We start from the raw sequence: 23,366 nt of genomic DNA, 5'->3' as shown, positions 1-23,366 counted from the left end.
TCCCTGACACCCACCAGTTCCCTGACACCCATCTGTTCCCTGACACCCATCTGTTCCCTGACACCCACCAGTTCCCTGACACCCACCAGTTCCCTGACACCCACCAGTTCCCTGACACCCACCAGTTCCCTGACACCCACCAGTTCCCTGACACCCATCTGTTCCCTGACACCCACCTGTTCCCTGACACCCACCAGTTCCCTGACACCCACCAGTTCCCTGACACCCACCATTCCCTGACACCCATCAGTTCCCTGACACCCACCATTCCCTGACACCCACCATTCCCTGACACCCACCATTCCCTGACACCCACCAGTTCCCTGACACCCACCATTCCCTGACCCCCTTCTGTTCCCTGACACCCACCTGTTTTTGGTTTATCCAAAGAAGATCTCTTGTCTTCTGATTTCACATCATTCCCAGCTTCTGTTTCCTCTTAAAACATGTGAAAGTTGAAATATTCATCAATCATGTGAATTGTCCACTTTTATAGTTTACATTGAAATAGTCTATGCCAACAACAAACTCTATTAAAGCAAATCCAAGATTTGCCTTCATATATTTCCTTTATGACCCATAGCGCTTCTGGAACCCCCAAACTTGGAGCATTACCATAAAAATATTGACTTCCCCTCTTTGTTAGAACAATATTTTATTGAAGAGATGCAAGAATTCAGGCTTTCAGAAGTGGTGTATCCTGGGGCTAAGAACAGTCAGAGGTAAGAGGTAAGTCAGAGGTAAATCATTTTATGACAATGTGATATAAATGTATACATCCCTCTCACAACTGAACCCATTCATGAAACCATCTGAGACAGTCTGTACTGCCGTGTGATTGCCAGGGACCAGCAGTAGGGATGGCCAGATCTACGTAGCTACCCTTAGGAAACTGAGACCAGACTAAATATAGTAAAGTACCATAACTATACTATAATTAGTAACATAATAGCAGGTGATGGCGCCCCCCCAAAAAATGCAAATAAAATGTGTGTGGCTTCCCCTTTAAGAAAGTGATGAAAATCACTTCTGAATGTAAAACAGTAAAGTAAAGGTGTTGGCGCTCACAACGTGGGATCATAATCAAACATACGTGAGAATGTGACAATATCCTACACCAAAAAATAGGAAAGTGCTTCTAGACCGATGTGCCTTCAAGTGACTTCACCACGGGTGCTCATGAGATAGATGGCAACCCACCAGGTGTTTGACCCTTTTTACAGAAGGTCAAAATTGCGCCTTTGGAAAACCAGATTGGTTCCTGAGCTTGCACCCCTCCACTCTAATGATCCCTCTGGATAAGGCTAGGGATCACCTGCTGGTGACACTGTGGTTGCGGAAAGTTTTAAATCCGATGTCCACCAGCGGGTGTTTACCAGCAGCCAGTAGATCTCAGTAATCAGTCTCCGCTTAATGCTATCTGCTGGGAAGGTATTTAGTCCCTCCTCTACCAGTACCCCTCGCTTCAGTGTTTTGCTCATCAACAATATTTTATTGAAGAGATGCAAGAATTCAGGCTTTCAGAAGTGGTGTATCCTGGGGCTAAGAACAGTCAGAGGTAAGAGGTAAGTCAGAGGTAAATCATTTTATGACAATGTGATATAAATGTATACATCCCTCTCACAACTGAACCCATTCATGAAACCATCTGAGACAGTCTGTACTGCCGTGTGATTGCCAGGGACCAGCAGTAGGGATGGCCAGATCTACGTAGCTACCCTTAGGAAACTGAGACCAGACTAAATATAGTAAAGTACCATAACTATACTATAATTAGTAACATAATAGCAGGTGATGGCGCCCCCCCAAAAAATGCAAATAAAATGTGTGTGGCTTCCCCTTTAAGAAAGTGATGAAAATCACTTCTGAATGTAAAACAGTAAAGTAAAGGTGTTGGCGCTCACAACGTGGGATCATAATCAAACATACGTGAGAATGTGACAATATCCTACACCAAAAAATAGGAAAGTGCTTCTAGACCGATGTGCCTTCAAGTGACTTCACCACGGGTGCTCATGAGATAGATGGCAACCCACCAGGTGTTTGACCCTTTTTACAGAAGGTCAAAATTGCGCCTTTGGAAAACCAGATTGGTTCCTGAGCTTGCACCCCTCCACTCTAATGATCCCTCTGGATAAGGCTAGGGATCACCTGCTGGTGACACTGTGGTTGCGGAAAGTTTTAAATCCGATGTCCACCAGCGGGTGTTTACCAGCAGCCAGTAGATCTCAGTAATCAGTCTCCGCTTAATGCTATCTGCTGGGAAGGTATTTAGTCCCTCCTCTACCAGTACCCCTCGCTTCAGTGTTTTGCTCATCAACAATATTTTATTGAAGAGATGCAAGAATTCAGGTTTTCAGAAGTGTTGTATCCTGGGGCTAAGAACAGTCAGAGGTAAGAGGTAAGTCAGAGGTAAATCAGGACAAAATTGCGCCTTTGGAAAACCAGATTGGTTCCTGAGCTTGCACCCCTCCACTCTAATGACCCCTCTGGATAAGGCTAGAGATGTAGGGATGATTCCACCAGAGACACAGAGAAGGACGTGATAGTGTAGTAAGTTTTTATTTGATGTATATATTGTTTTGCTTTTTTTTAATTCATTAAAATGTATTATTTCCAAAATAAATTGTGTTTGAAAAAAACGCTGCGTAAATACTGTGTGACATAAAAAATTGCACCGATCGCCATTTTATTCCCTAGAGAAATAAAAAATTTTTTGGGGGGTTATAAGTTATTTTCTAACTAAAATTACTGATTGAAACTTGTAAACGAAAAGTGCCGGAAAAGGCCGGGTCTTCAAAGTGGATATATAATATATACAAAATGAGATTAATTGGGTAATACCAGAGATACAAGTAGGAGGGGGGGAGCCAAAACTGGTCAGGAACAAGGGGAGCAGATACAAGGAAGAAGGGTACAGGGTACACGATGCAGGGCAAGAGCAAGATCAGGAGCTGGGTCAGGATAAATGGCAAGCAGTATTTGGTTAGATGAGCAAAACACTGAAGCGAGGGGTACTGGTAGAGGAGGGACTAAATACCTTCCTAGCAGATAGCATTGAGCGGAGACTGATTACTGAGATCTGCTGGCTGCTGGTAAACACCCGCTGGTGGACATCGGATTTAAAACTTTCCGCAAACCACAGTGTCACCAGCAGGTGATCCAAGTCCTGACAGTGACAGCCAACCAGAGTCTCATTTTTATCCTCTAAAACAGAATAGAGAGACTCTGCCACTGTATTAAATTATCAATTCTTGCCTCAAACACTTTCAGAAATGTCACCCAGAGCCACACCAACACCCACCATTCCCAGACACCCACCTGTTTCTGGTGCATCCAAAGAAGATCTCTTGACTTCTGATTTCACATCATTCTCAGCTTTTGTATCTCCTTAAAACATGTCAAAGATGAAATATTAGTGTAGCACCCTTTAGGTTGCAATATGTTGGTAGATATGATTTTTAGATAGAGTGGATGCATTTTAACAGGCTTGGCAGGCAGCCAAGCCTGTTTGTTTTGATCTGGGTTGGGAGTTACTCAGAGCAGAGCTGGGTGACTCACAGGCAGCATCACTGACACCTTCTACTTCTTTCCAGGAGATTCTAGAATCTCCTGGAAAGGAAGGAGGGGAGGGGAGGTGGTGCTGTCTGGGGTGTTCTAAGGAGCTATGACCAATCCCCAACTTGGATTGGCAGGGGGCAGACCGCCTTAAATACCCAGGGTCAGCCTGGGTGAGGAGAAGTTGTTCAGGAGGAAGCTGGAGATTTAGTGTTAGGCTGTCGTGGTCTTTTAGGGAGCTCCCCTGTCTGGGGGGTGACATTTGCCCTGGGCTCAGGTGCGGACGGAACCTTCTAAGAACACGTGGAGGTGTTCTGGACAGGTGGCACGAGAGCAAGGAGAGGACGACAGGAGAGCACTGCCAGGCAAGTCTCCAGGGAGGTCGCAGCCAGGAGGGCTAATGAGTGACACACAGTCGGTAGAGGACTGGGAAGGCATACCTGAGAGTAGGGATGAGCTGGGTGTTTGCCCGTTCAGTGAAGCCAGAACTTTTTGGGCCGTTCTCGCCATATTCTTGTGGCGCTCACGGCCCACAATGCACTGCGGCATCGCAGTGCATTGCTGGCTGATGATTGGCCAAGCAAGCACTATGACCCGCATGCTTGGCCAATCACAGCGCCGGCAGCGAGAAGAGCCATAATTGGCCACAGGCAGAATGCATGTAGCCAATTATAGCTCAGAGGGTTTAGTACACGCCCGCACTACTTAAGGCCGCCTGCACGGTGGCCTTGCATAGTGTGTTGCAGTGGCTCATAGAGAAACAGATAGGCAGGGACGGTGTCTTCATTTCTTTTTAATCTAGTGCAATTACAGTCGTGTATTGTGCCCCCTGCACGGTGTACACCTGAAGATACCCCAATTGCTTGTGTTGTTCTGGTCCTATACCACAGGCAGCTGCAGCAGTTACAGTCAGTGTATTGTGCCCCCTGCACAGTGTACACCTGAAGCTACCCCAAATGCTGGTGTTGTAATAGTCCTAAACCACAGGCAGCTGTAGCAGTTAGAGTCAGTGTATTGTCCTCCTAGTATGCGCATCTCAAATGTGTTTCATGTCTCCTTATTGAAACCGTTAGTCTGTAACCAATTTACCACCTCAGTGCCATGTCCTCACCCTATTCAGGTTGAGAACCATGAGGAGTATGAGGTACAATCCATTGTTGACTCCCGTAGATTCCGTGGGAGCGCATACAGTACCTGGTGCATTGGAAGGGGTACAGTCCGGAGGAACTCTCCTGGGTTTCATCCTCTGACGTACATGCCCCTGTCCTCCTCCGCGAGTTCCATAGACGGTTTCCCCTCAAGCCCGGTGGCCCTCCGAGGGAGAGGAGTCATTGAGGAGGGGGTACTGTCAGGGCTGGCTTAGCCCTTCCTCCTCTGGGCTGGCTGCTCAGCTGTCGGCTAATTGCCAGCTCTCTTCTCTCTCCACTGTTACCAGCTGTTCCCGATGATGTTCGTCTGACCTGCCTACTTAAAGCCTTCCAGCTCACTTCACATTTGCCTTCACGTTGGTCACATCACAAGGAACCATCTCCTGCTGTTTGTTTCAAGACTGGCTTGCTGACATCCCTTCTGGCTCCTTATCCTGCTTGCTGTTGCTCTACTTGGATCCCTGACTTTCGGCCTGGCTGATTACCCGATCTGGTTACTGAACTCTGGCCTAGCTGACTACTCGATCCGGTTACTGGACTCTGGCTATGCTTCGACTACGCTTTTTCTATTTACCTTTTTATTTTTATTAATAAACAAGTGTGATTTGATTGTACTTCTGTCTCAGTCTGATTCATGGTTTCTGACACGAGGTAAGTGTAATTCTCTGATAAAGTGATACAAATGTATGTATCTCTCTCACAACTGAACCCATTCGTGAACCCATCTGGAACCATCTGCCATGTGACAGCCAAGTCTCACTTTGATCCTCTTGAATATTATAGAGAGACACTAATTGCTGTGATTGGTTGGATCATCAATGGTTGCCTCAGACACTTTCATAAATGTCACCCAGGGAAACACCATCGCCCGCCATTCCCTGACACCCACCTGTTCTGGGTGCGTCCGAAGAAGATCTCTTCTCTTCTGGTTTCACATCATTCCCAGCTTCTGTTTCCTCTTAAAACATGTGAAAGATGAAATATTAGTCGATGAACGTGTGAAGTGTTCTCTCTAACGATTTACATACAGAGTCCCTCTATGGACACACATTAAAGTGAATTATAAACAAAATCCCAGAGTGGCCTTCATATAACTTTCCTGTGTGACCCATGGAGGTTTAGAGATGTGCACCCAAGAAAAAAAATTGTTTAATTTCAAATTCATTCTTTGTTAGAATGGAATTCGGCCAGCAAAAGACAGATGAGCGCTTTTGGTTGGAAAATGCGCCCGTGTGTACGCTCCATCGGACGTTTCGAATTCCATCCAGCAAAAGATTCAGAGCATCTGTAGCAATTCCGACCCACAAAATTCCTACGCATGCTCAGAAACAATTCGACGCATGCTCGGAAGCATTGAACTTCATTTTCTCTGCTCGTCGTAGTGTTGTACGGTGCCGAGTTCTTGACGTCGAAAGTTCAGAGAACTTTTGCGTGACCCGTGTGTATGCAAGTCAAGCTTGAGCGGAATTCCGTCGGAAAAACCATCCAGGATTTTTCTGATGGAAAATCCGCTCGTGTGTACGCGGCATCAGAGGAAGTAACGTATACTAGTGCTAAGAACAGTCAGATGACCCGAAGGGTAATTCTGTGATAGTGTGATACAAACATAGATATCTTCTTCACAATTGAACTCATTCATAAAGGCATCTTAGCCCCTGTACACACGGTCGGACATTCTGCCAACCAAATCCGTTGGATTTTGTCCGTCAGATCTTGTCCGAAACTGTTGCATACACACGGTCGGACTAAGTTGTCGAAAAATCCGATCATTCAGAACGTGATGACGTAATTTCGTTACGATGGGACTACGTTCAGGCTAGTAGCCAATAGATTTGATGTAGAAATTTGATCTGAGCATGCGTGGCACTTGGTCCGATCAAAATTCTCTACACATGATCGGAGTATGTCCGATCGAACCAGTTGGTCGGAAAATATTTCCAACAAGTTGGAAAATTGGGTCCGACGGATATTCCGACGGAATCAGTCCGATGCAGACCACACACAGTCGGATTATCCGACAACACGGTCCGATAGGACACATTCCGACGGATTCTCCGACCGTGTGTACAAGGGCTTAGATAGTCAACCATGATAGCCAACCAGGGTCTCATCTCAACCTGATAGGTTGGTTCATTATCAATTCTTACCTCGGAAACTTTCAGAAATGTGACCCACCGTTCCATGACACCCACCATTCCATGACACCCACCTGTTCCTGGGGCATCCATTGAAGAACTCTCACTCTTCACTTCTGGTTGCACATTATTCCTGACTTCTGTTTCTTCTCAAACATGTGAAAGAAGAAAAATTAGTCAATCATTGAATGGTCCTATCTAAAAACTTACATTGGAATAGTCCCTGTATTGAAAGCCAAAACCTAGAGTTGCCATCAACTTTCCTTTATAACCCATAGGGCTTCTGGAACCTCCAAGCTTGGAGCATTCAACATGGAAATATTGACTTGACCTTTCTATAATGTGGCCTCTTTATTAGTCTGAGTGATATGGTTTTAGACATATCTGGGAAGAGAAGTATTAGCCCTTGTACACACGGTCGGAGAATCCGTCGGAATGTGTCCTATCGGACCGTGTTGTCGGATAATCCGACTATGTGTGGTCTGCATCGGACTGATTCCGTTGGAATATCCGTCGGACCCAATTTTCCAACTTGTTGGAAATATTTTCCCACCAACTGGTTCGATCGGACATACTCCGATCATGTGTAGAGAATTTTGATCGGACCAAGTGCCACGCATGCTCAGATCAAATTCCTACATCAAAGCTATTGGCTACTAGCCTGAATGTAGTCCCATCGTAACGAAATTACGTCATCACGTTCTGAACGATCGGATTTTTCGACAACTTAGTCCGACCGTGTGTATGCAACAGTGTCAGACAAGATCCGACGGAGAAAATCCGACGGAGAAAATCCGACGGATTTGGTTGTCGAAATCTCCGACCGTGTGTACAGGGGCTAAGAATTTTTTCTAATGCCTAGTACACCTTGTCAGCCCATCGGGGTGAATGGAAAAAAAAAAAAAAAAACGTGGAGCTCGGGAGGAGGCTGGTCAGTTCTCCAGCATACCGGTTCAACAGAAGCCAGCCATTAGGCCGGTTCCCGATGAACAGGCTGGTGTACAAACGGGCCGAGTGTCGGCTGGTTTCTGTTTCAACTGGCCAATGTTCGGCCCATGTGTACCAGACTTTAGCGGCTCAAAGCCATTATCTGCATATTGAAGGTCTCAGGTAGGGATTAGGTTTAGATCACCTGCCTAGCCATAGATTTGCAGCATGTGTGGCGATAATAAGGCCCAAACAAAAGAACTCGTATTGAACACAGTGCCAAAATACGGTCAGATTGAAACCTCATGTCTGTGGTGGGCAGTCAGAGGAGGTCACATTTCATAAGTCACGGACCGGCTTCAAGCACATTTGATAGAACGCATGCAGGTCAATATTATGTTGAATATGTGCAAGAATGTTGTCTTTTTCCACATCATCTGCATTAGTGATGGACGAACGTTTCGCCCGGCGGTCGTTTCGCGGCGAATTTCCGACATTCGCGGTCCGCACGTTCGAACGCCTTTTTCCGTCGTTCGCCGCGGCGGACTTACGTGTTTAATGTATACAAGAACTTTAACCTTTGGTGACACGTTTATCATGTGATACAGGACAGCCAATTGAGACATGACAGCACATGGACACTTGGACATTCCCCCTAACCTATAAATACACCCGATCCGGTGGCCATTTTACATTCTTTCTTCTGTTACGATAGGGACAGGTTCCTGTGTGGAGTAGGGAGAGATAAACCACTAGCTATTTGGTACACAAAAGTTCTTTTCAGGACTGGTATAGGTGTTAGGTGTTGATAGGTTTGCTGTGCTACTGATTCTTGCAGCAGCCTGAGTGTCTTTTGTTAGTTTAGAGAAAGGGAAAGGACGGTGTATGCTACAGGGACAGCCAGATTAGTCTTTCATCATCATCATCATCATCATCATTAGCTGTTACTATCAAGGTCCACAAAAGAGCTGTTCCAGTAACCACTAATCGTTCCAGCCTACTCTTTTTTTGCCAATTTGTATAGGGACAGGAAGGAAGCAGTGTTGTCAGGCAGTGAGGGTAATTTTAAAGACTTGCTGTTATTATTAGTTCCACAAAGGTTCTTTTCAGGACTGGTATCAGTGGTACAGTAATAGGCTTGTACATGTATAATATTCTTTCTTCCAAATATAGAAAGGATATTATACTTGACTGCTGCCCTTCTGCTGCAGTCTGCTAAACATTCACAACTCACTTGTTCCACAAAAGTTCTTATAAGGACTGGTAACTTGGTATAGGGTGCTACGGTACATAGGGTTGAGTGCGGTACAGTCTGCTGTTCTGTAAGGACCGCTATCGGTCCACAATAGATAGGGTTGACGTGCACCACTGCTGACCGCTGCCCTATACTGCAGCAGTCTTTCAGCGGTATAGGGACTGACGTACAGTCTGCTAAACACTAATACACAACCTGCTTGGTCCACAAAAGTTCTTATAAGGACTGGTAACTTGGTATAGGGTGCTACGGTACATAGGCTTGAGTGCGGTACAGTCTGCTGTTCTGTAAGGACCGCTATCGGTCCACAATAGATAGGGTTGACGTGCACCACTGCTGACCGCTGCCCTATACTGCAGCAGTCCTTCAGCGGTATAGGGACTGACGTACAGTCTGCTAATCACTAACACACAACCTGCTTGTTCCACAAAAGTTCTTATAAGGACTGGTAACTTGGTATAGGGTGCTACGGTACATAGGCTTGAGTGCGGTACAGTCTGCTGTTCTGTAAGGACCGCTATCGGTCCACAATAGATAGGGTTGACGTGCACCACTGCTGACCGCTGCCCTATACTGCAGCAGTCCTTCAGCGGTATAGGGACTGACGTACAGTCTGCTAAACACTAATACACAACCTGCTTGGTCCACAAAAGTTCTTATAAGGACTGGTAACTTGGTATAGGGTGCTACGGTACATAGGCTTGAGTGCGGTACAGTCTGCTGTTCTGTAAGGACCGCTATCGGTCCACAATAGATAGGGTTGACGTGCACCACTGCTGACTGCTGCCCTATACTGCAGCAGTCCTTCATCGGTATAGGGACTAAGAGTTTTGTCACAGGGTCATTTAAAAAATGACAGGCAGAGGAAGAGGCAGGCCCTTCCGCAGGGGTGGTAGGGGTAGGGCAGGAGCAACAGGCTTGAGCCAAAGTGGGAAGTTGCAGAAGGTGCGTTCAATTACTTTAAAGGATGCACCAGACTTGGTTGAGTGGCTCGCTCAGCCTTACTCTTCTGCACCCTCCTCATCCTCTCGATCTGCACCCTCTTCTTCACTCTCTGCTATGTGCACCCCCAAAGACACTACCACCAACAACACCACCACCACCACATACCTTCCGCTTGAGTCACTGGAATTATTTTCCGATCCATATCAAGAGGACATTTCTGATGCGCAGCCACTCTTGGTATTGGATCAGGAAGAGGAGGTAGCAACAAGCGCTACTCAGCAGTCTGACGACAGTACCCAGATCAGCCCAAGGAGGAGGTTGGTCCCCGGTGTTGCTGCCTACTCCGAGATCTCTACTTATAGCGGTGGGGAAGGTGACGTTGATGATGACGTGTCTAGTGATGTCACGTGGGTGCCCACAAGAGAGGAAGAGGAGGGGAGTTCAGAGGGAGATATGGACCAGCAGATAGGGAGGAGAAGCAGCAATGACTTACATTGCACAGCAGGGACAAAGCAGACTGCAAATGTATCAGGAGCGAGTCATCGACCATGTACGGTCACATCTGGCGCTCCCAGGACACCGGCACATGGCTCCGCAGTGTGGGCTTTTTTTAACGTGTCCGCTGCTGACAATAGCGTTGCCATCTGCAATCTTTGCAGTCAACGCGTTAGTCGCGGTAAGCCCAATACTCACCTAGGGACGACCGCCTTAAGAAGGCACATGAGCAGCCATCACCGAGCCCAGTGGGAGCAACGGAACACACAAAGCCACACTGCAGGCTCTCACCGTCCAGCCTCGTCTTCTACTTCTCCTTCTCCTCTCTCCTCACAATTGTCCTCCACTCCACCTTCCATCACGCCAAGCTCACATTTTTCTGCAAAAAGGCAGGCTTCCGTGGGCCTAATGTTTGAGCGTAAAAAAATGATGACGCCGGATAACCCTCTTGCCCAACGGTTGGCGGCTGGCTTGTCAGAACTCATAGCCCGCCAACTACTGCCATATAAACTGGTGGACTCGGAGGCCTTTCGCAAATTTGTGGCCATTGGAACACCACAATGGAAGGTCCCAGGAAGGAAGTATTTCTCAGAGAAGGGCATCCCAGAGCTATATGGCCATGTTCAGCGGCAAGTGAATGTATCTCTGGCACACAGTGTCGGTGCCAAGATACATCTGACCACAGACACGTGGTCTAGCAAACACGGGCAGGGAAGGTATATCAGTTTTACTGCCCACTGGGTGAACCTTCTGACGGCCGTCAAGCATGTAACCCGTGGCACCCGTGTAGATTTGGTTTTACCGCCACGGATTGCATGCAGGCCTGACTCTTCTTCTCCTCCTCCTACTCCATCCTCCTCCCTCTCCTCCTCAGCTGCCTCCTCCTTTTCCGCTGCTAGCGTCTCTTCCGCTGCACCGCCCAAGCTCCCCAGAACCTATTCCACATGCCAGGTGAGACGTTGCCATGCCGTGCTGCGTCTGTTGTGCCTGGAAGCAAAGAGCCACACTGGCCCGGCACTCCTTTCAGCTTTGCGTTCACAGGCAGATGAGTGGCTAACACCGCTCAATTTGACAGTTGGTAAAGTGGTGTGTGACAACGGTGCCAATCTGCTTAGCGCATTGAAACAGGGCAAAATCACGCACGTGCCGTGCATGGCACACGTCTTAAACTTGGTCGTGCAGCGATTCCTTGTCAAATACCCTGGGGTCCAGGACATCTTGCGGCAGGCAAGGAAAATCTCGGCCCATTTCAGAAGATCTTACACGGCCATGGCTCGCCTTGCTGACATTCAGCGGCGACACCATCTGCCGGTCAGACGTCTTATTTGCGATTGCCCGACGCGATGGAACTCAACCTTCTATATGCTTGATAGGCTGCTCCAGCAGAAACGTGCAGTTAACGTCTACCTGTATGAACTCTGCGAAAGAAACTGTTCTGGCGAGCTGGGGTTTTTTTTCACCGCGCCAGTGGCTGCTCATGCGCGACACATGCAGACTTCTGCGGCCATTTGAGGAGATCACCAAACTGGTCAGTCGCAGCCATGGCGCCATCAGTGACATGGTACCTTATGCCTTCTTTCTGGAGCGTGCATTGCGTCGTGTCATTGATCAGGCTGTGGAGGAGCAGGAGCGGGAAGATGAGGAAGTCGCAATGCTGGATGAATTCCCAGGGGGGGCTACTCTATCTGAGACAAGTCAACAACAGGAGTCTGATGAGGAGTCAGAGGAGGATGGTGCCGGGGCGGATGAGCAGGAGCAAGAAGAGCATGCTTTAAACCTTTCTGGGATCCCTGTTGTGCGAGGATGGGGAGAGGAGAATGAAGAGGACGACATTATCCTGGATGATGAGCAGGAGCCAGGCCACCACACCGCTTCCACTTTAGTGCAAATGGGGGCCTTCATGCTCCAGTGTTTTAATAGGGACCCCCGTATAAAAAGCATGAGGGTCAAGGACCAGTACTGGGTGGCAACGTACTTAGACCCCCGGTACAAACACAAAATGGCGGAAATGTTACCGCCGTCGCAGAGGGCTGTCAGAATGCAGCACTTCCAGGCCTTGCTTCGAGAAATGCTGCATTCTGCTTTTGCGTGCGCTGGCAGAGGAGCAATTCCCACTCCCAGAGAAGGATTTGCGGGTACCAATCCAACAGCGCCTGCAAGAAGAGGCCGGTTTGAAGATGTGTTGGTGACTTCGGATATGAGGTCATTCTTTCAGCCGACCCATCGACAGGTGTCATCCGGATCCAGCATCAGGGAACGCCTAGACCGTCAGGTGTCCGACTACATTGGGTTAACGGCCGATGTGGACGCTCTGAGGAGTGATGAACCCCTAGACTACTGGGTGGGCAGGCTTGACCTCTGGCCAGAGCTTGCCCAATTTGCAATCGAACTGTTGGCTTGCCCCTCATCCAGTGTCCTGTCCGAAAGGACGTTCAGCGCAGCAGGGGGGATCGTGACCGATAAGCGTACTCGCCTAGCTCACGACAGTGTTAACTACCTCACATTTCTAAAAATGAATGAGGCATGGATCTCGGAGGAATTCAACACATGTGACCAGTAGACCATGTATATGTCTATAAACTATTTTTTTAATCAAGCACACAGACCTTCTTAATTCATTTGGCTCACTTCCTTGACCCAAAAAAGCACACCGTACTATATGCCCCTACCCTCCTCTTTGAAGAGGTTGAGCGGTGTCATATTTCTACTGGGGCTGCTTATGATATCCCTGTGCTGTGCTGACTTCCTCCTGGGGGGTTCTTATTATGAAGGGATCACACTATCCCTGTGCTGTGCTGACTTCCTCCTGGGGGTTCTTATTATGAGGGGATCACACCATCCCTGTGCTGTGCTGACTTCCTCCTGGGGCTGCTTACGGTGCTGCTGTCAGTGCTGTATGTCACGGTGCTGCTGTCAGCGCTGTATGTCACGGTGCTGCTGTCAGCGCTGTATGTCACGGTGCTGCTGTCAGCGCTGTATGTCACGGTGCTGCTGTCAGCGCTGTATGTCACGGTGCTGCTGTCAGCGCTGTATGTCACGGTGCTGCTGTCAGCGCTGTATGTCACGGTGCTGCTGTCAGCGCTGTATGTCACGGTGCTGCTGTCAGTGCTCTGTATTACGGTGCTGCTGTCAGATGCCTCTATCACGGTGCATGTGTCATTCCGGTATGTCACGCTGCTGGTGATCATCTCCTGCACCCTCTTCTTTGCCTACCCTGGTCCCTGACCTTCCCTCTCCTCCATTGCCTTCATTAGCTCCATAGTCCTGAATTGTCAGAACAATTTCCCAAATAAAATAAAAATGCTTGTAGTTATCGATCCCAAATTCACCTCATACATGTATTATGTCATTGTCCAGATGGTGGGACTACGTTTTACCCCCTAATAATTACCACGTGGCCGCAAATTCGACATGAAGGTTTGCAAAGTTCGCCTCCCATTGAAGTCAATGGGGCCCGCGGCGAACGTTCGGTTTCGCGAACGTTTGGGTCCGTTCGCATTTCGCTTTCGCGAAACGTCCCGTCGGAAGTTCGTCCATCACTAATCTGCATAGGCTAGCCATAGTAATCAAATTTTGCAATAAAGTAAGGTATACTGCTGCTAAGAGCTAACAGTCAGCCGAGGTAAGTCATTCTGTCAAAATGTGATACACACACTATATTGTCAAAGGTATTGGGACACCTGCCTTTACACCCACATGGCATGCCAGTCTAAAGCCTCGTACATATGATTGTATTTTCCGAGGGCAAAACCTCAGACTTTTGTACGAAGGTGTGTGTCTGGATTTCATCTTGCATACAAACGGCAAGGAATTGATGACCAACAAGCACGAACGTAGTGATGTACTACATGTTTTTTCAGCTCTTTAGAGCCACCCTTTGGGCTCCTTCTGCTAATTTGGTGTTAGTAGAAGTTTGGTGAGTGTTGATTCGCCCCCCTTTTTTTTTTTTTGCTTTTCATTTAGCGCTTTTCAGTTCGTTTCTGAACACCCGTTCGTCAACCAAACATGTTGCAGAATCAGAGGAGATAACATGCTATTTATTATTGGCCTTGGAGTTATTGCTTTGACCCAAGTCCATTCCAGGAACAGGAGGAGGAGGAGTTCTTGGACCAAAAATTGGTTGCTTTATTAATCGTGACCAATTATGTCATATGCCTTTGCTGTGGGAGCTCCAGGAGAATAATCCAGATGTTTTTCAGAATTATCTCCTGATGACGGACTCCTGCTTTCACGAACTCTTGGCATTCTTGACCCCCCTATATTAAGAAGCAGGACACATGCATGAGGCTTTTATTTTATTTTTTGGTTGAATAATAATGATTTGCTTTGTTATATTTTCTATATTTTTAGATGCATAGAATGCACTTTTTGGTTAAGTTCTATTGACAGATAGCATGTCTAATTTTATTTTGTTTTATTTTTTTAATGCACAATAAAAAAAATTGTGTAGATAATGATTTGATTTGTTATATTTTCTATATTTTTAGATGCATAGAATGCACTTTTTGGTTAAGTTCTATTGGCGGATAGCATGCCTAATTTTATTTTGTATAGTTGTATCATTTTGTAATATTGTTCTTGATATCATTAGAAAATGTGTTTGCAATAACTCCTTCAGTATCACCAGCAAAGCAGCTTCATTATTATCCCATTAAAGAGGAAGAGAGCGGGAAACCATAGAGAAAAAGAGTGGGGTGACCATAGAGGAAGAGAGTGGGAAACCATAGAGGAAGAGAGTGGGAAACCATAGAGGAAGAGAGTAGGGGTGACCATAGAGGAAGAGAGCGGGAAACCATAGAGGAAGAGAGTAGGGGTGACCATAGAGGAAGAGAGCGGGATGACCACAGAGAAAGAGAGTGGGAAACCACAGAGGAAGAGAGTGGGGTGACCATAGAGGAAGAGAGTGGGGTGACCATAGAGGAAGAGAGTGGGAAACCACAGAGCAAGAGAGTGGGGTGACCATAGAGGAAGAGAGTGGGAAACCACAGAGGAAGAGAGTGGGGTGGCCATAGAGGAAGATGGTGGGGGTGACCACAGAGCAAGAGAGTGGGACACCACAGAGGAAGAGGGTGGGGGTGACCATAGAGGAAGAGCTATAAAAAGGATTGAGGGAGTAGAAACTCTCTCAAAGAAAAAAGGGAACTTTGTGGGCACCACATGAGGCAGAATGAATATAAAAATATACGTCTTTATTACAAAAATACAAAAAAATGAAATAGACACAAAAATTTTACAAACTCCAACACCCTCAACTAGACAAGGACAAGAGATACCAAAATAACAACTCAAGGAGGCATGGATCCTTTCAAAAAGTCAAAGAACAGTCCGTCATATAAAAAAGAATGTATACATATCGAAAAAATGGGGTCCACGAACTCCTCCAATGTCGTTAATCAACGTGTTTTGCATCAAATTGCTTCCTCAGGACAAAAATGGGTAGGTGCGGATTGACCCTGAACATCAGGTACTGGGCGACACCCCACAAGACTGACAAAAGGAGAGCTAAAGAATTCTTTCAACAGGATGAAAATCCAAAGGCTATTGGCATTTGCAAGCCTATATAGGGTCCCCAGATCCTTGTCCCGGTAACCATAGGGGGCGGATTTCCACCAATCTGGGGGCCCTATATGGGCTTGCAAATGTCGATAGCTTTTGGATTTTCAGCCTGTTGAAAGGATGTTTTAGCTCTCCTTTTGTCTGTCTTGTGTGGTGTCGCCCAGTACCTGATTTTGAGGGTCAATCAGCACCTACCCATTTTTGTCCTGAGGAAGTAATTTGATGTGAAATGCGTTGACTAACGAGCTTGGAGGAGTTCATGGACCCCATTTTTCGAGATATATATATTATATATATATATATATATATATGTATATATATATATATATATATATATATATATATATATATAATATACACATACTTTTTACATAATGGACTGTTCTTTGACCCTTTGAAAGGTTCCATGCCTCCTTCTCTGGTTATTTGGGTATCTGTTGACCTTTTCCAGTTGAGGGTGTTTGTGTTTGTTATATTTTTGTATCTATTCCTTTTTTTGTATTTTTGTAATAAAGACGTATTTCTTTTATTAATTCTGCCCACAAAGTCCTTTTTTTCTTTGAGAGAGTTTCTACTACCTCAATCCTTTTTATACAGTCATGGGTGTTGGCATTGTGGGTGTCCTCCCTTCTTATGCATAGAGCAAGAGAGTGGGGCGATCATAGAGGAAGAGAGTGGGGAGACCATAGAGGAAGAGAGTGGGGAGACCATAGAGGAAGAGAGTGGGGCGACCATAGAGGAAGAGAGTGGGGAGACCATAGAGGAAGAGAGTGGGGTGACCATAGAGGAAGAGAGTGGGGAGATTATAGAGGAAGAGACTGAGGAGACCATAGAGGAAGAGAGTGGGGCGACCATAGAGGAAGAGAGTGGGGAGACTATAGAGGAAGAGACTAGGGCAACCATAGAGGAAGAGACTGGGGCGACCATAGAGGAAGAGAGTGGGGCGACCATAGAGGAAGAGAGTGAGGAGACCATAGAAGAAGAGACTGGGGCGACCATAGAGGAAGAGACTGGGGCAACCATAGAGGAAGAGACTAGGGCGACCATAGAGGAAGAGACTGGGGCGACCATAGAGGAAGAGACTAGGGCGACCATAGAGGAAGAGAGTGGGGAGACCATAGAGGAAGAGAGTGGGGAGACCATAGAGGAAGAGACTAGGGTGACCATAGAGGAAGAGACTGGGGCGACCATAGAGGAAGAGACTGGGGCGACCATAGAGGAAGAGACTGGGGTGACCATAGAGGAAGAGACTGGGGCGACCATAGAGGAAGAGACTGGGGCAACCATAGAGGAAGAGACTGGGGCGACCATAGAGGAAGAGACTGGGGCGACCATAGAGGAAGAGACTGGGGCGACCATAGAGGAAGAGAGTGGGGAGACCATAGAGGAAGAGACTGGGGCGACCATAGAGGAAGAGACTGGGGCGACCATAGAGGAAGAGAGTGGGGAGACCATAGAGGAAGAGAGTGGGGAGACCATAGAGGAAGAGAGTGGGGAGACCATAGAGGAAGAGACTGGGGCGAACATAGAGGAAGAGACTGGGGAGACCATAGAGGAAAAGACTGGGGAGACCATAGAGGAAAAGACTGAGGAGACCATAGAGGAAGAGGGTTGCTCATCCATCCTACAGGCAGAGTGCAGCAACAAACACTCACTGAGGGTCACTCAGTCACTTTCATCCAATTGCCATAAAATATAACTGGATATGTGAAAGTTTGTGAACTTTGCATAATCCAATCACTGTAATGCTATGCAGTCTGGGGCAGGGGTTCATTGTTTGAGTTGCATTCATTTGGCACAAATATGTGGCCTCTCGGCATGTGACTATGGCACAGAGCGGCCACATATTTGCATGTATTATTGTGACTACAGCTGTGCCCAGAGTGCGCCCCCTGCACGCTCCCTGCACAGTTGCTGGCAGCTCCCGATCGGCTTTCTAAACATGTAACTGCTGTGACAGCCAATCACGGCGGTCACATGATCATAAACCCCACCCCACCTCCCGGCATCCTAAACCCCGTACAAGGCCGGGAGGTGCCGGCTCCAAAGGGTTAGACATGTGTGGCTATAAATGCTGGGGTATGTTCCTGACACTCAGAAGAAAGATATTTGGATGAGCAGCAGAGCAACTTCAGTATTACAGGACAAGTCCGGCTGAATGAGACCACGCCCCTGGGGGCCCAACCTGTGGCCTGGGTGCCACATGTGGCCCTTTGGCAATTATTGCGTGGCCCTCATGGCAGAAGGTGAGCTATAAGGCTGTTTTTTCTTTACTAAAATTAGCGCCTGCATAGCGCCTGTACAGAGCCTCTCCTCTCACTCCAGTGTGAAAGCCCGAGAGCTTTCATACTGGAGCGGTGCGCTGGTAGGACGCCAAGAAATTTCCTGCAAGCTGCATATTTGAGGCGCTGTAGGAGGGGTGTATACACAGCTCTTACAGCAGATAGGAGCGGTGCCGCCAAAGTGCCGGTAAAACGCAGCTGCAGCGGCACTTTGCAAGAGCATTTAACCCTTTTCCAACTGTTAGCGGGGAGTGAAAAGTGGCCGGCTAATGGCTGAAAAGGGCCGCAAAAACGACGGTAAAGCACTGACACCCCCAACGTCCCGCCTTAGTTGGTGATGACTAAAACAAGGGAAGGAAAAATATTCTGTAAACTGCCTGTTCTTTTCACCTTTTACACTTCCATACATTTTTCTTTGCTTTCAATTCCTTTTCTCTATTTACGCGTTTTGTTGGATATTTTTATAATGGAACTTATTGAGAGAAATATCTAATTAGATACAAATATTTTTTTAAGGGGCTTCTTCTTCAGGACTTCTTTCCGCAGTGGCCACAGAGCCCACCATGTCATTGCTGCCTTTGGTGCGATCTATCCGGTCTATAAACCAGAGGCTCTGGATGGACAGTTGGATAAATGGTTCTATATATAGTATGTATCCGGTCTATAAACCAGAGGCTCTGGATGGACAGTTGGATAAATGGTTCTATATATAGTATGTATCTGGTCTATAAACCAGAGGCTCTGGATGGACAGTTGGATAAATGGTTCTATATTTAGGATGTATCCGGTCTATAAACCAGAGGCTCTGGATGGACAGTTGGATAAATGGTTCTATATTTAGGATGTATCCGGTCTATAAACCAGAGGCTCTGGATGGACAGTTGGATAAATGGTTCTATATTTAGGATGTATCTGGTCTATAAACCAGAGATTCTGGATGGACAGTTGGATAAATGGTTCTATATTTAGGATGTATCTGGTCTATAAACCAGAGGCTCTGGATGGACAGTTGGATAAATGGTTCTATATTTAGGATGTATCTGGTCTATAAACCAGAGGCTCTGGATGGACAGTTGGATAAATGGTTCTATATTTAGGATGTATCCGGTCTATAAACCAGAGGCTCTGGATGGACAGTTGGATAAATGGTTCTATATTTAGGATGTATCCGGTCTATAAACCAGAGGCTCTGGATGGACAGTTGGATAAATGGTTCTATATTTAGGATGTATCCGGTCTATAAACCAGAGGCTCTGGATGGACAGTTGGATAAATGGTTCTATATTTAGGATGTATCCGGTCTATAAACCAGAGGCTCTGGATGGACAGTTAGATAAATGGTTCTATATATAGTATGTATCCGGTCTATAAACCAGAGGCTCTGGATGGACAGTTGGATAAATGGTTCTATATTTAGGATGTATCCGGTCTATAAACCAGAGGCTCTGGATGGACAGTTGGATAAATGGTTCTATATTTAGGATGTATCCGGTCTATAAACCAGAGGCTCTGGATGGACAGTTGGATAAATGGTTCTATATTTAGGATGTATCTGGTCTATAAACCAGAGATTCTGGATGGACAGTTGGATAAATGGTTCTATATTTAGGATGTATCTGGTCTATAAACCAGAGGCTCTGGATGGACAGTTGGATAAATGGTTCTATATTTAGGATGTATCCGGTCTATAAACCAGAGGCTCTGGATGGACAGTTGGATAAATGGTTCTATATTTAGCAAGTATCTGGTCTATAAACCAGAGGCTCTGGGTAGAGAGTTGAATAAATGGTTCTATATTTAGGATGTATCCGGTCTATAAACCAGAGGCTCTGGATGGACAGTTGGATAAATGGTTCTATATATAGTATGTATCCGGTCTATAAACCAGAGGCTCTGGATGGACAGTTGGATAAATGGTTCTATATTTAGGATGTATCCGGTCTATAAACCAGAGGCTCTGGATGGACAGTTGGATAAATGGTTCTATATTTAGGATGTATCCGGTCTATAAACCAGAGGCTCTGGATGGACAGTTGGATAAATGGTTCTATATTTAGGATGTATCCGGTCTATAAACCAGAGATTCTGGATGGACAGTTGGATAAATGGTTCTATATTTAGGATGTATCTGGTCTATAAACCAGAGGCTCTGGATGGACAGTTGGATAAATGGTTCTATATTTAGGATGTATCCGGTCTATAAACCAGAGGCTCTGGATGGACAGTTGGATAAATGGTTCTATATTTAGCAAGTATCTGGTCTATAAACCAGAGGCTCTGGGTAGAGAGTTGAATAAATGGTTCTATATTTAGGATGTATCCGGTCTATAAACCAGAGGCTCTGGATGGACAGTTGGATAAATGGTTCTATTTAGGATGTATCTGGACTGCGGAGGAAACATTATTGGAGAATCCCGGGAACTCACCACTCTTTACTTCATTTAACAGTCCGATGGTGCAGAGATCCTTGGTTTTATAAGTCTGTTTTCTTTTTTTTTCCTTAAAATATATAAAAGATGAAATATTAGTAAATAAAATAGTGAATTTCCCACTCTGACTTTTACCATTAAATTGTAACTCTAATATAAAACAAAAACCATAAGTCAACATCAGACCCTCCCACCCCTCCTCCCACCCCTCCTCCCACCCCTCCTCCCACCTCTCCTCCCACCCCTCCTCCCACCTCTCCTCCCACCCCTCCTCCCACCTCTCCTCCCATCCCTCCTCCCACCTCTCCTCCCACCTCTCCTCCCACCTCTCCTCCCACCCCTCCTCCCACCTCTCCTCCCACCCCTCCTCCCACCTCTCCTCCCATCCCTCCTCCCACCTCTCCTACCACCCCTCCTCCCACCTCTCCTCCCACCCCTCCTCCCACCTCTCCTCCCATCCCTCCTCCCACCTCTCCCTCCCACCTCTCCTCCCACCTCTCCTCCCACCCCTCCTCCCACCTCTCCTCCCACCCCTCCTCCCACCTCTCCTCCCATCCCTCCTCCCACCTCTCCTCCCACCTCTCCTCCCACCTCTCCTCCCACCCCTCCTCCCACCTCTCCTCCCACCCCTCCTCCCACCTCTCCTCCCATCCCTCCTCCCACCTCTCCTACCACCCCTCCTCCCACCTCTCCTCCCACCTCTCCTCCCACCCCTCCTCCCACCTCTCCTCCCACCCCTTCTCCCACCTCTCCTCCCACCTCTCCTCCCACCCCTCCTCCCACCCCTCCTCCCACCTCTCCTCCCACCTCTCCTCCCACCCCTCCTCCCACCTCTCCTCCCATCCCTCCTCCCACCTCTCCTCCCACCCCTCCTCCCACCTCTCCTCCCATCCCTCCTCCCACCTCTCCTCCCACCCCTTCTCCCACCTCTCCTCCCACCTCTCCTACCACCCCTCCTCCCACCTCTCCTCCCACCTCTCCTCCCACCCCTCCTCCCACCTCACCTCCCACCCCTTCTCCCACCTCTCCTACCACCCCTCCTCCCACCCCTCCTCCCACCTCTCCTCCCACCTCTCCTCCCACCCCTCCTCCCACCTCTCCTCCCACCTCTCCTCCCATCCCTTCTCCCACCTCTCCTCCCACACCTCCTCCCACCTCTCCTCCCACCCCTCCTCCCACCTCTCCTCCCACCCCTCCTCCCACCCATCCTCCCACCTATCCTCCCACCTCTCCTCCCATCCCTCCTCCCACCTCTCCTCCCACCCCTCCTCCCACCTCTCCTCCCATCCCTCCTCCCACCTCTCCTCCCACACCTCCTCCCACCTCTCCTCCCACCCCTCCTCCCACCTCTCCTCCCACCCCTCCTCCCACCTATCCTCCCACCTCTCCTCCCACCTTTCCTCCCATCCCTCCTCCCACCTCTCCTCCCACCCCTCCTCCCACCTCTCCTCCCACTTCTCCTCCCACCCCTCCTCCCACCTCTCCTCCCACCTCTCCTCCCACCTCTCCTCCCACCTCTCCTCCCACCTCTCCTCCCATCCCTCCTCCCACCTCTTCTCCCATCCCTCCTCCCACCTGTCCTCCCTCCCTTACACCAGGTGACTCCATCAGAGTACTCCCTTACACCAGGTTCCCCTTCAGAGTACCCCTTACTCCAGGTGCCCCATCAGTGTACACCGTTATACCAGGTGCCTGTCATAGTACCCCTTACTCCAGGTGCCCCATCGGAGTACTCCTTACACCAAGTGCTCCCACCCCTCCTCCCACCTCTCCTCCCACCCCTCCTCCCACCTCTCCTCCCATCCCTCCTCCCACCTCTCCTCCCACCCCTCCTCCCACCCCTCCTCCCACCTCTCCTACCACCCCTCCTCCCACCTCTCCTCCCACCTCTCCTCCCACCCCTCCTCCCACCTCTCCTCCCACCCCTCCTCCCACCTCTCCTCCCACCTCTCCTCCCACCCCTTCTCCCACCTCTCCTCCAACCTCTCCTACCACCCCTCCTCCCACCCCTCCTCCCACCTCTCCTCCCACCTCTCCTCCCACCCCTCCTCCCACCTCTCCTCCCACTTCTCCTCCTACCCCTCCTCCCACCTCTCCTCCCACCTCTCCTCCCATCCCTCCTCCCACCTCTCCTCCCATCCCTCCTCCCACCTCTCCTCCCTCCCTTACACCAGGTGACTCCATCAGAGTACTCCCTTACACCAGGTTCCCCTTCAGAGTACCCCTTACTCCAGGTGCCCCCATCAGTGTACACCGTTATACCAGGTGCCTGTCAGAGTACTCCTTACACCAAGTGCTCCCACCCCTCCTCCCACCCCTCCTCCCACCCCTCCTCCCACCTCTCCTCCCACCCCTCCTCCCACCCCTCCTCCCACCTCTCCTCCCACCTCTCCTACCACCCCTCCTCCCACCCCTCCTCCCACCTCTCCTCCCCACCTCTCCTCCCACCCCTTCTCCCACCTCTCCTACCACCCCTCCTCCCACCTCTCCTCCCACCTCTCCTCCCACCCCTCCTCCCACCTCTCCTCCCACTTCTCCTCCCACCCCTCCTCCCACCTCTCCTCCCACCTCTCCTCCCATCCCTCCTCCCACCTCTCCTCCCTCCCTTACACCAGGTGACTCCATCAGAGTACTCC

The 23,366-nt window shown here is 48.4% G+C and overlaps 1 protein-coding gene across 12 annotated transcripts in view; it reads right to left on the bottom strand.

Moving 5' to 3' along the window:
* LOC143981565 (uncharacterized) overlaps nucleotides 1-23,366 on the bottom strand; it is a 93,932-nt gene that overhangs the window by 24,653 nt on the left and 45,913 nt on the right. For 8 of the 12 annotated variants that reach the window (XM_077479521.1, XM_077479522.1, XM_077479523.1 and 5 more), the window contains exons 2-6: nucleotides 20,728-20,800; nucleotides 6,916-6,987; nucleotides 5,596-5,664; nucleotides 3,322-3,390; nucleotides 370-438 (exon numbers count right to left, since the gene is read on the bottom strand). In XM_077479521.1, the coding sequence (XP_077335647.1) occupies nucleotides 370-438; nucleotides 3,322-3,390; nucleotides 5,596-5,664; nucleotides 6,916-6,934 (226 nt within the window). In that variant the 5' untranslated portion in view covers nucleotides 6,935-6,987; nucleotides 20,728-20,800. Of the gene's footprint in view, nucleotides 1-369; nucleotides 439-3,321; nucleotides 3,391-5,595; nucleotides 5,665-6,915; nucleotides 6,991-20,727; nucleotides 20,801-23,366 lie in introns of those variants that run through there. The other 4 variants (XR_013274321.1, XM_077479520.1, XR_013274322.1 and 1 more) reach the window with 3 other exon arrangements.

The sequence above is a fragment of the Lithobates pipiens genome, unplaced genomic scaffold (genome assembly GCF_037356315.1).
Source record: "Lithobates pipiens isolate NorthernLeopardFrog02 unplaced genomic scaffold, aLitPip1_a1.2 Scaffold_16, whole genome shotgun sequence".
NCBI lineage: Eukaryota > Metazoa > Chordata > Amphibia > Anura > Ranidae > Lithobates > Lithobates pipiens.
This window is presented reverse-complemented; position numbering and strand designations above follow the sequence as displayed.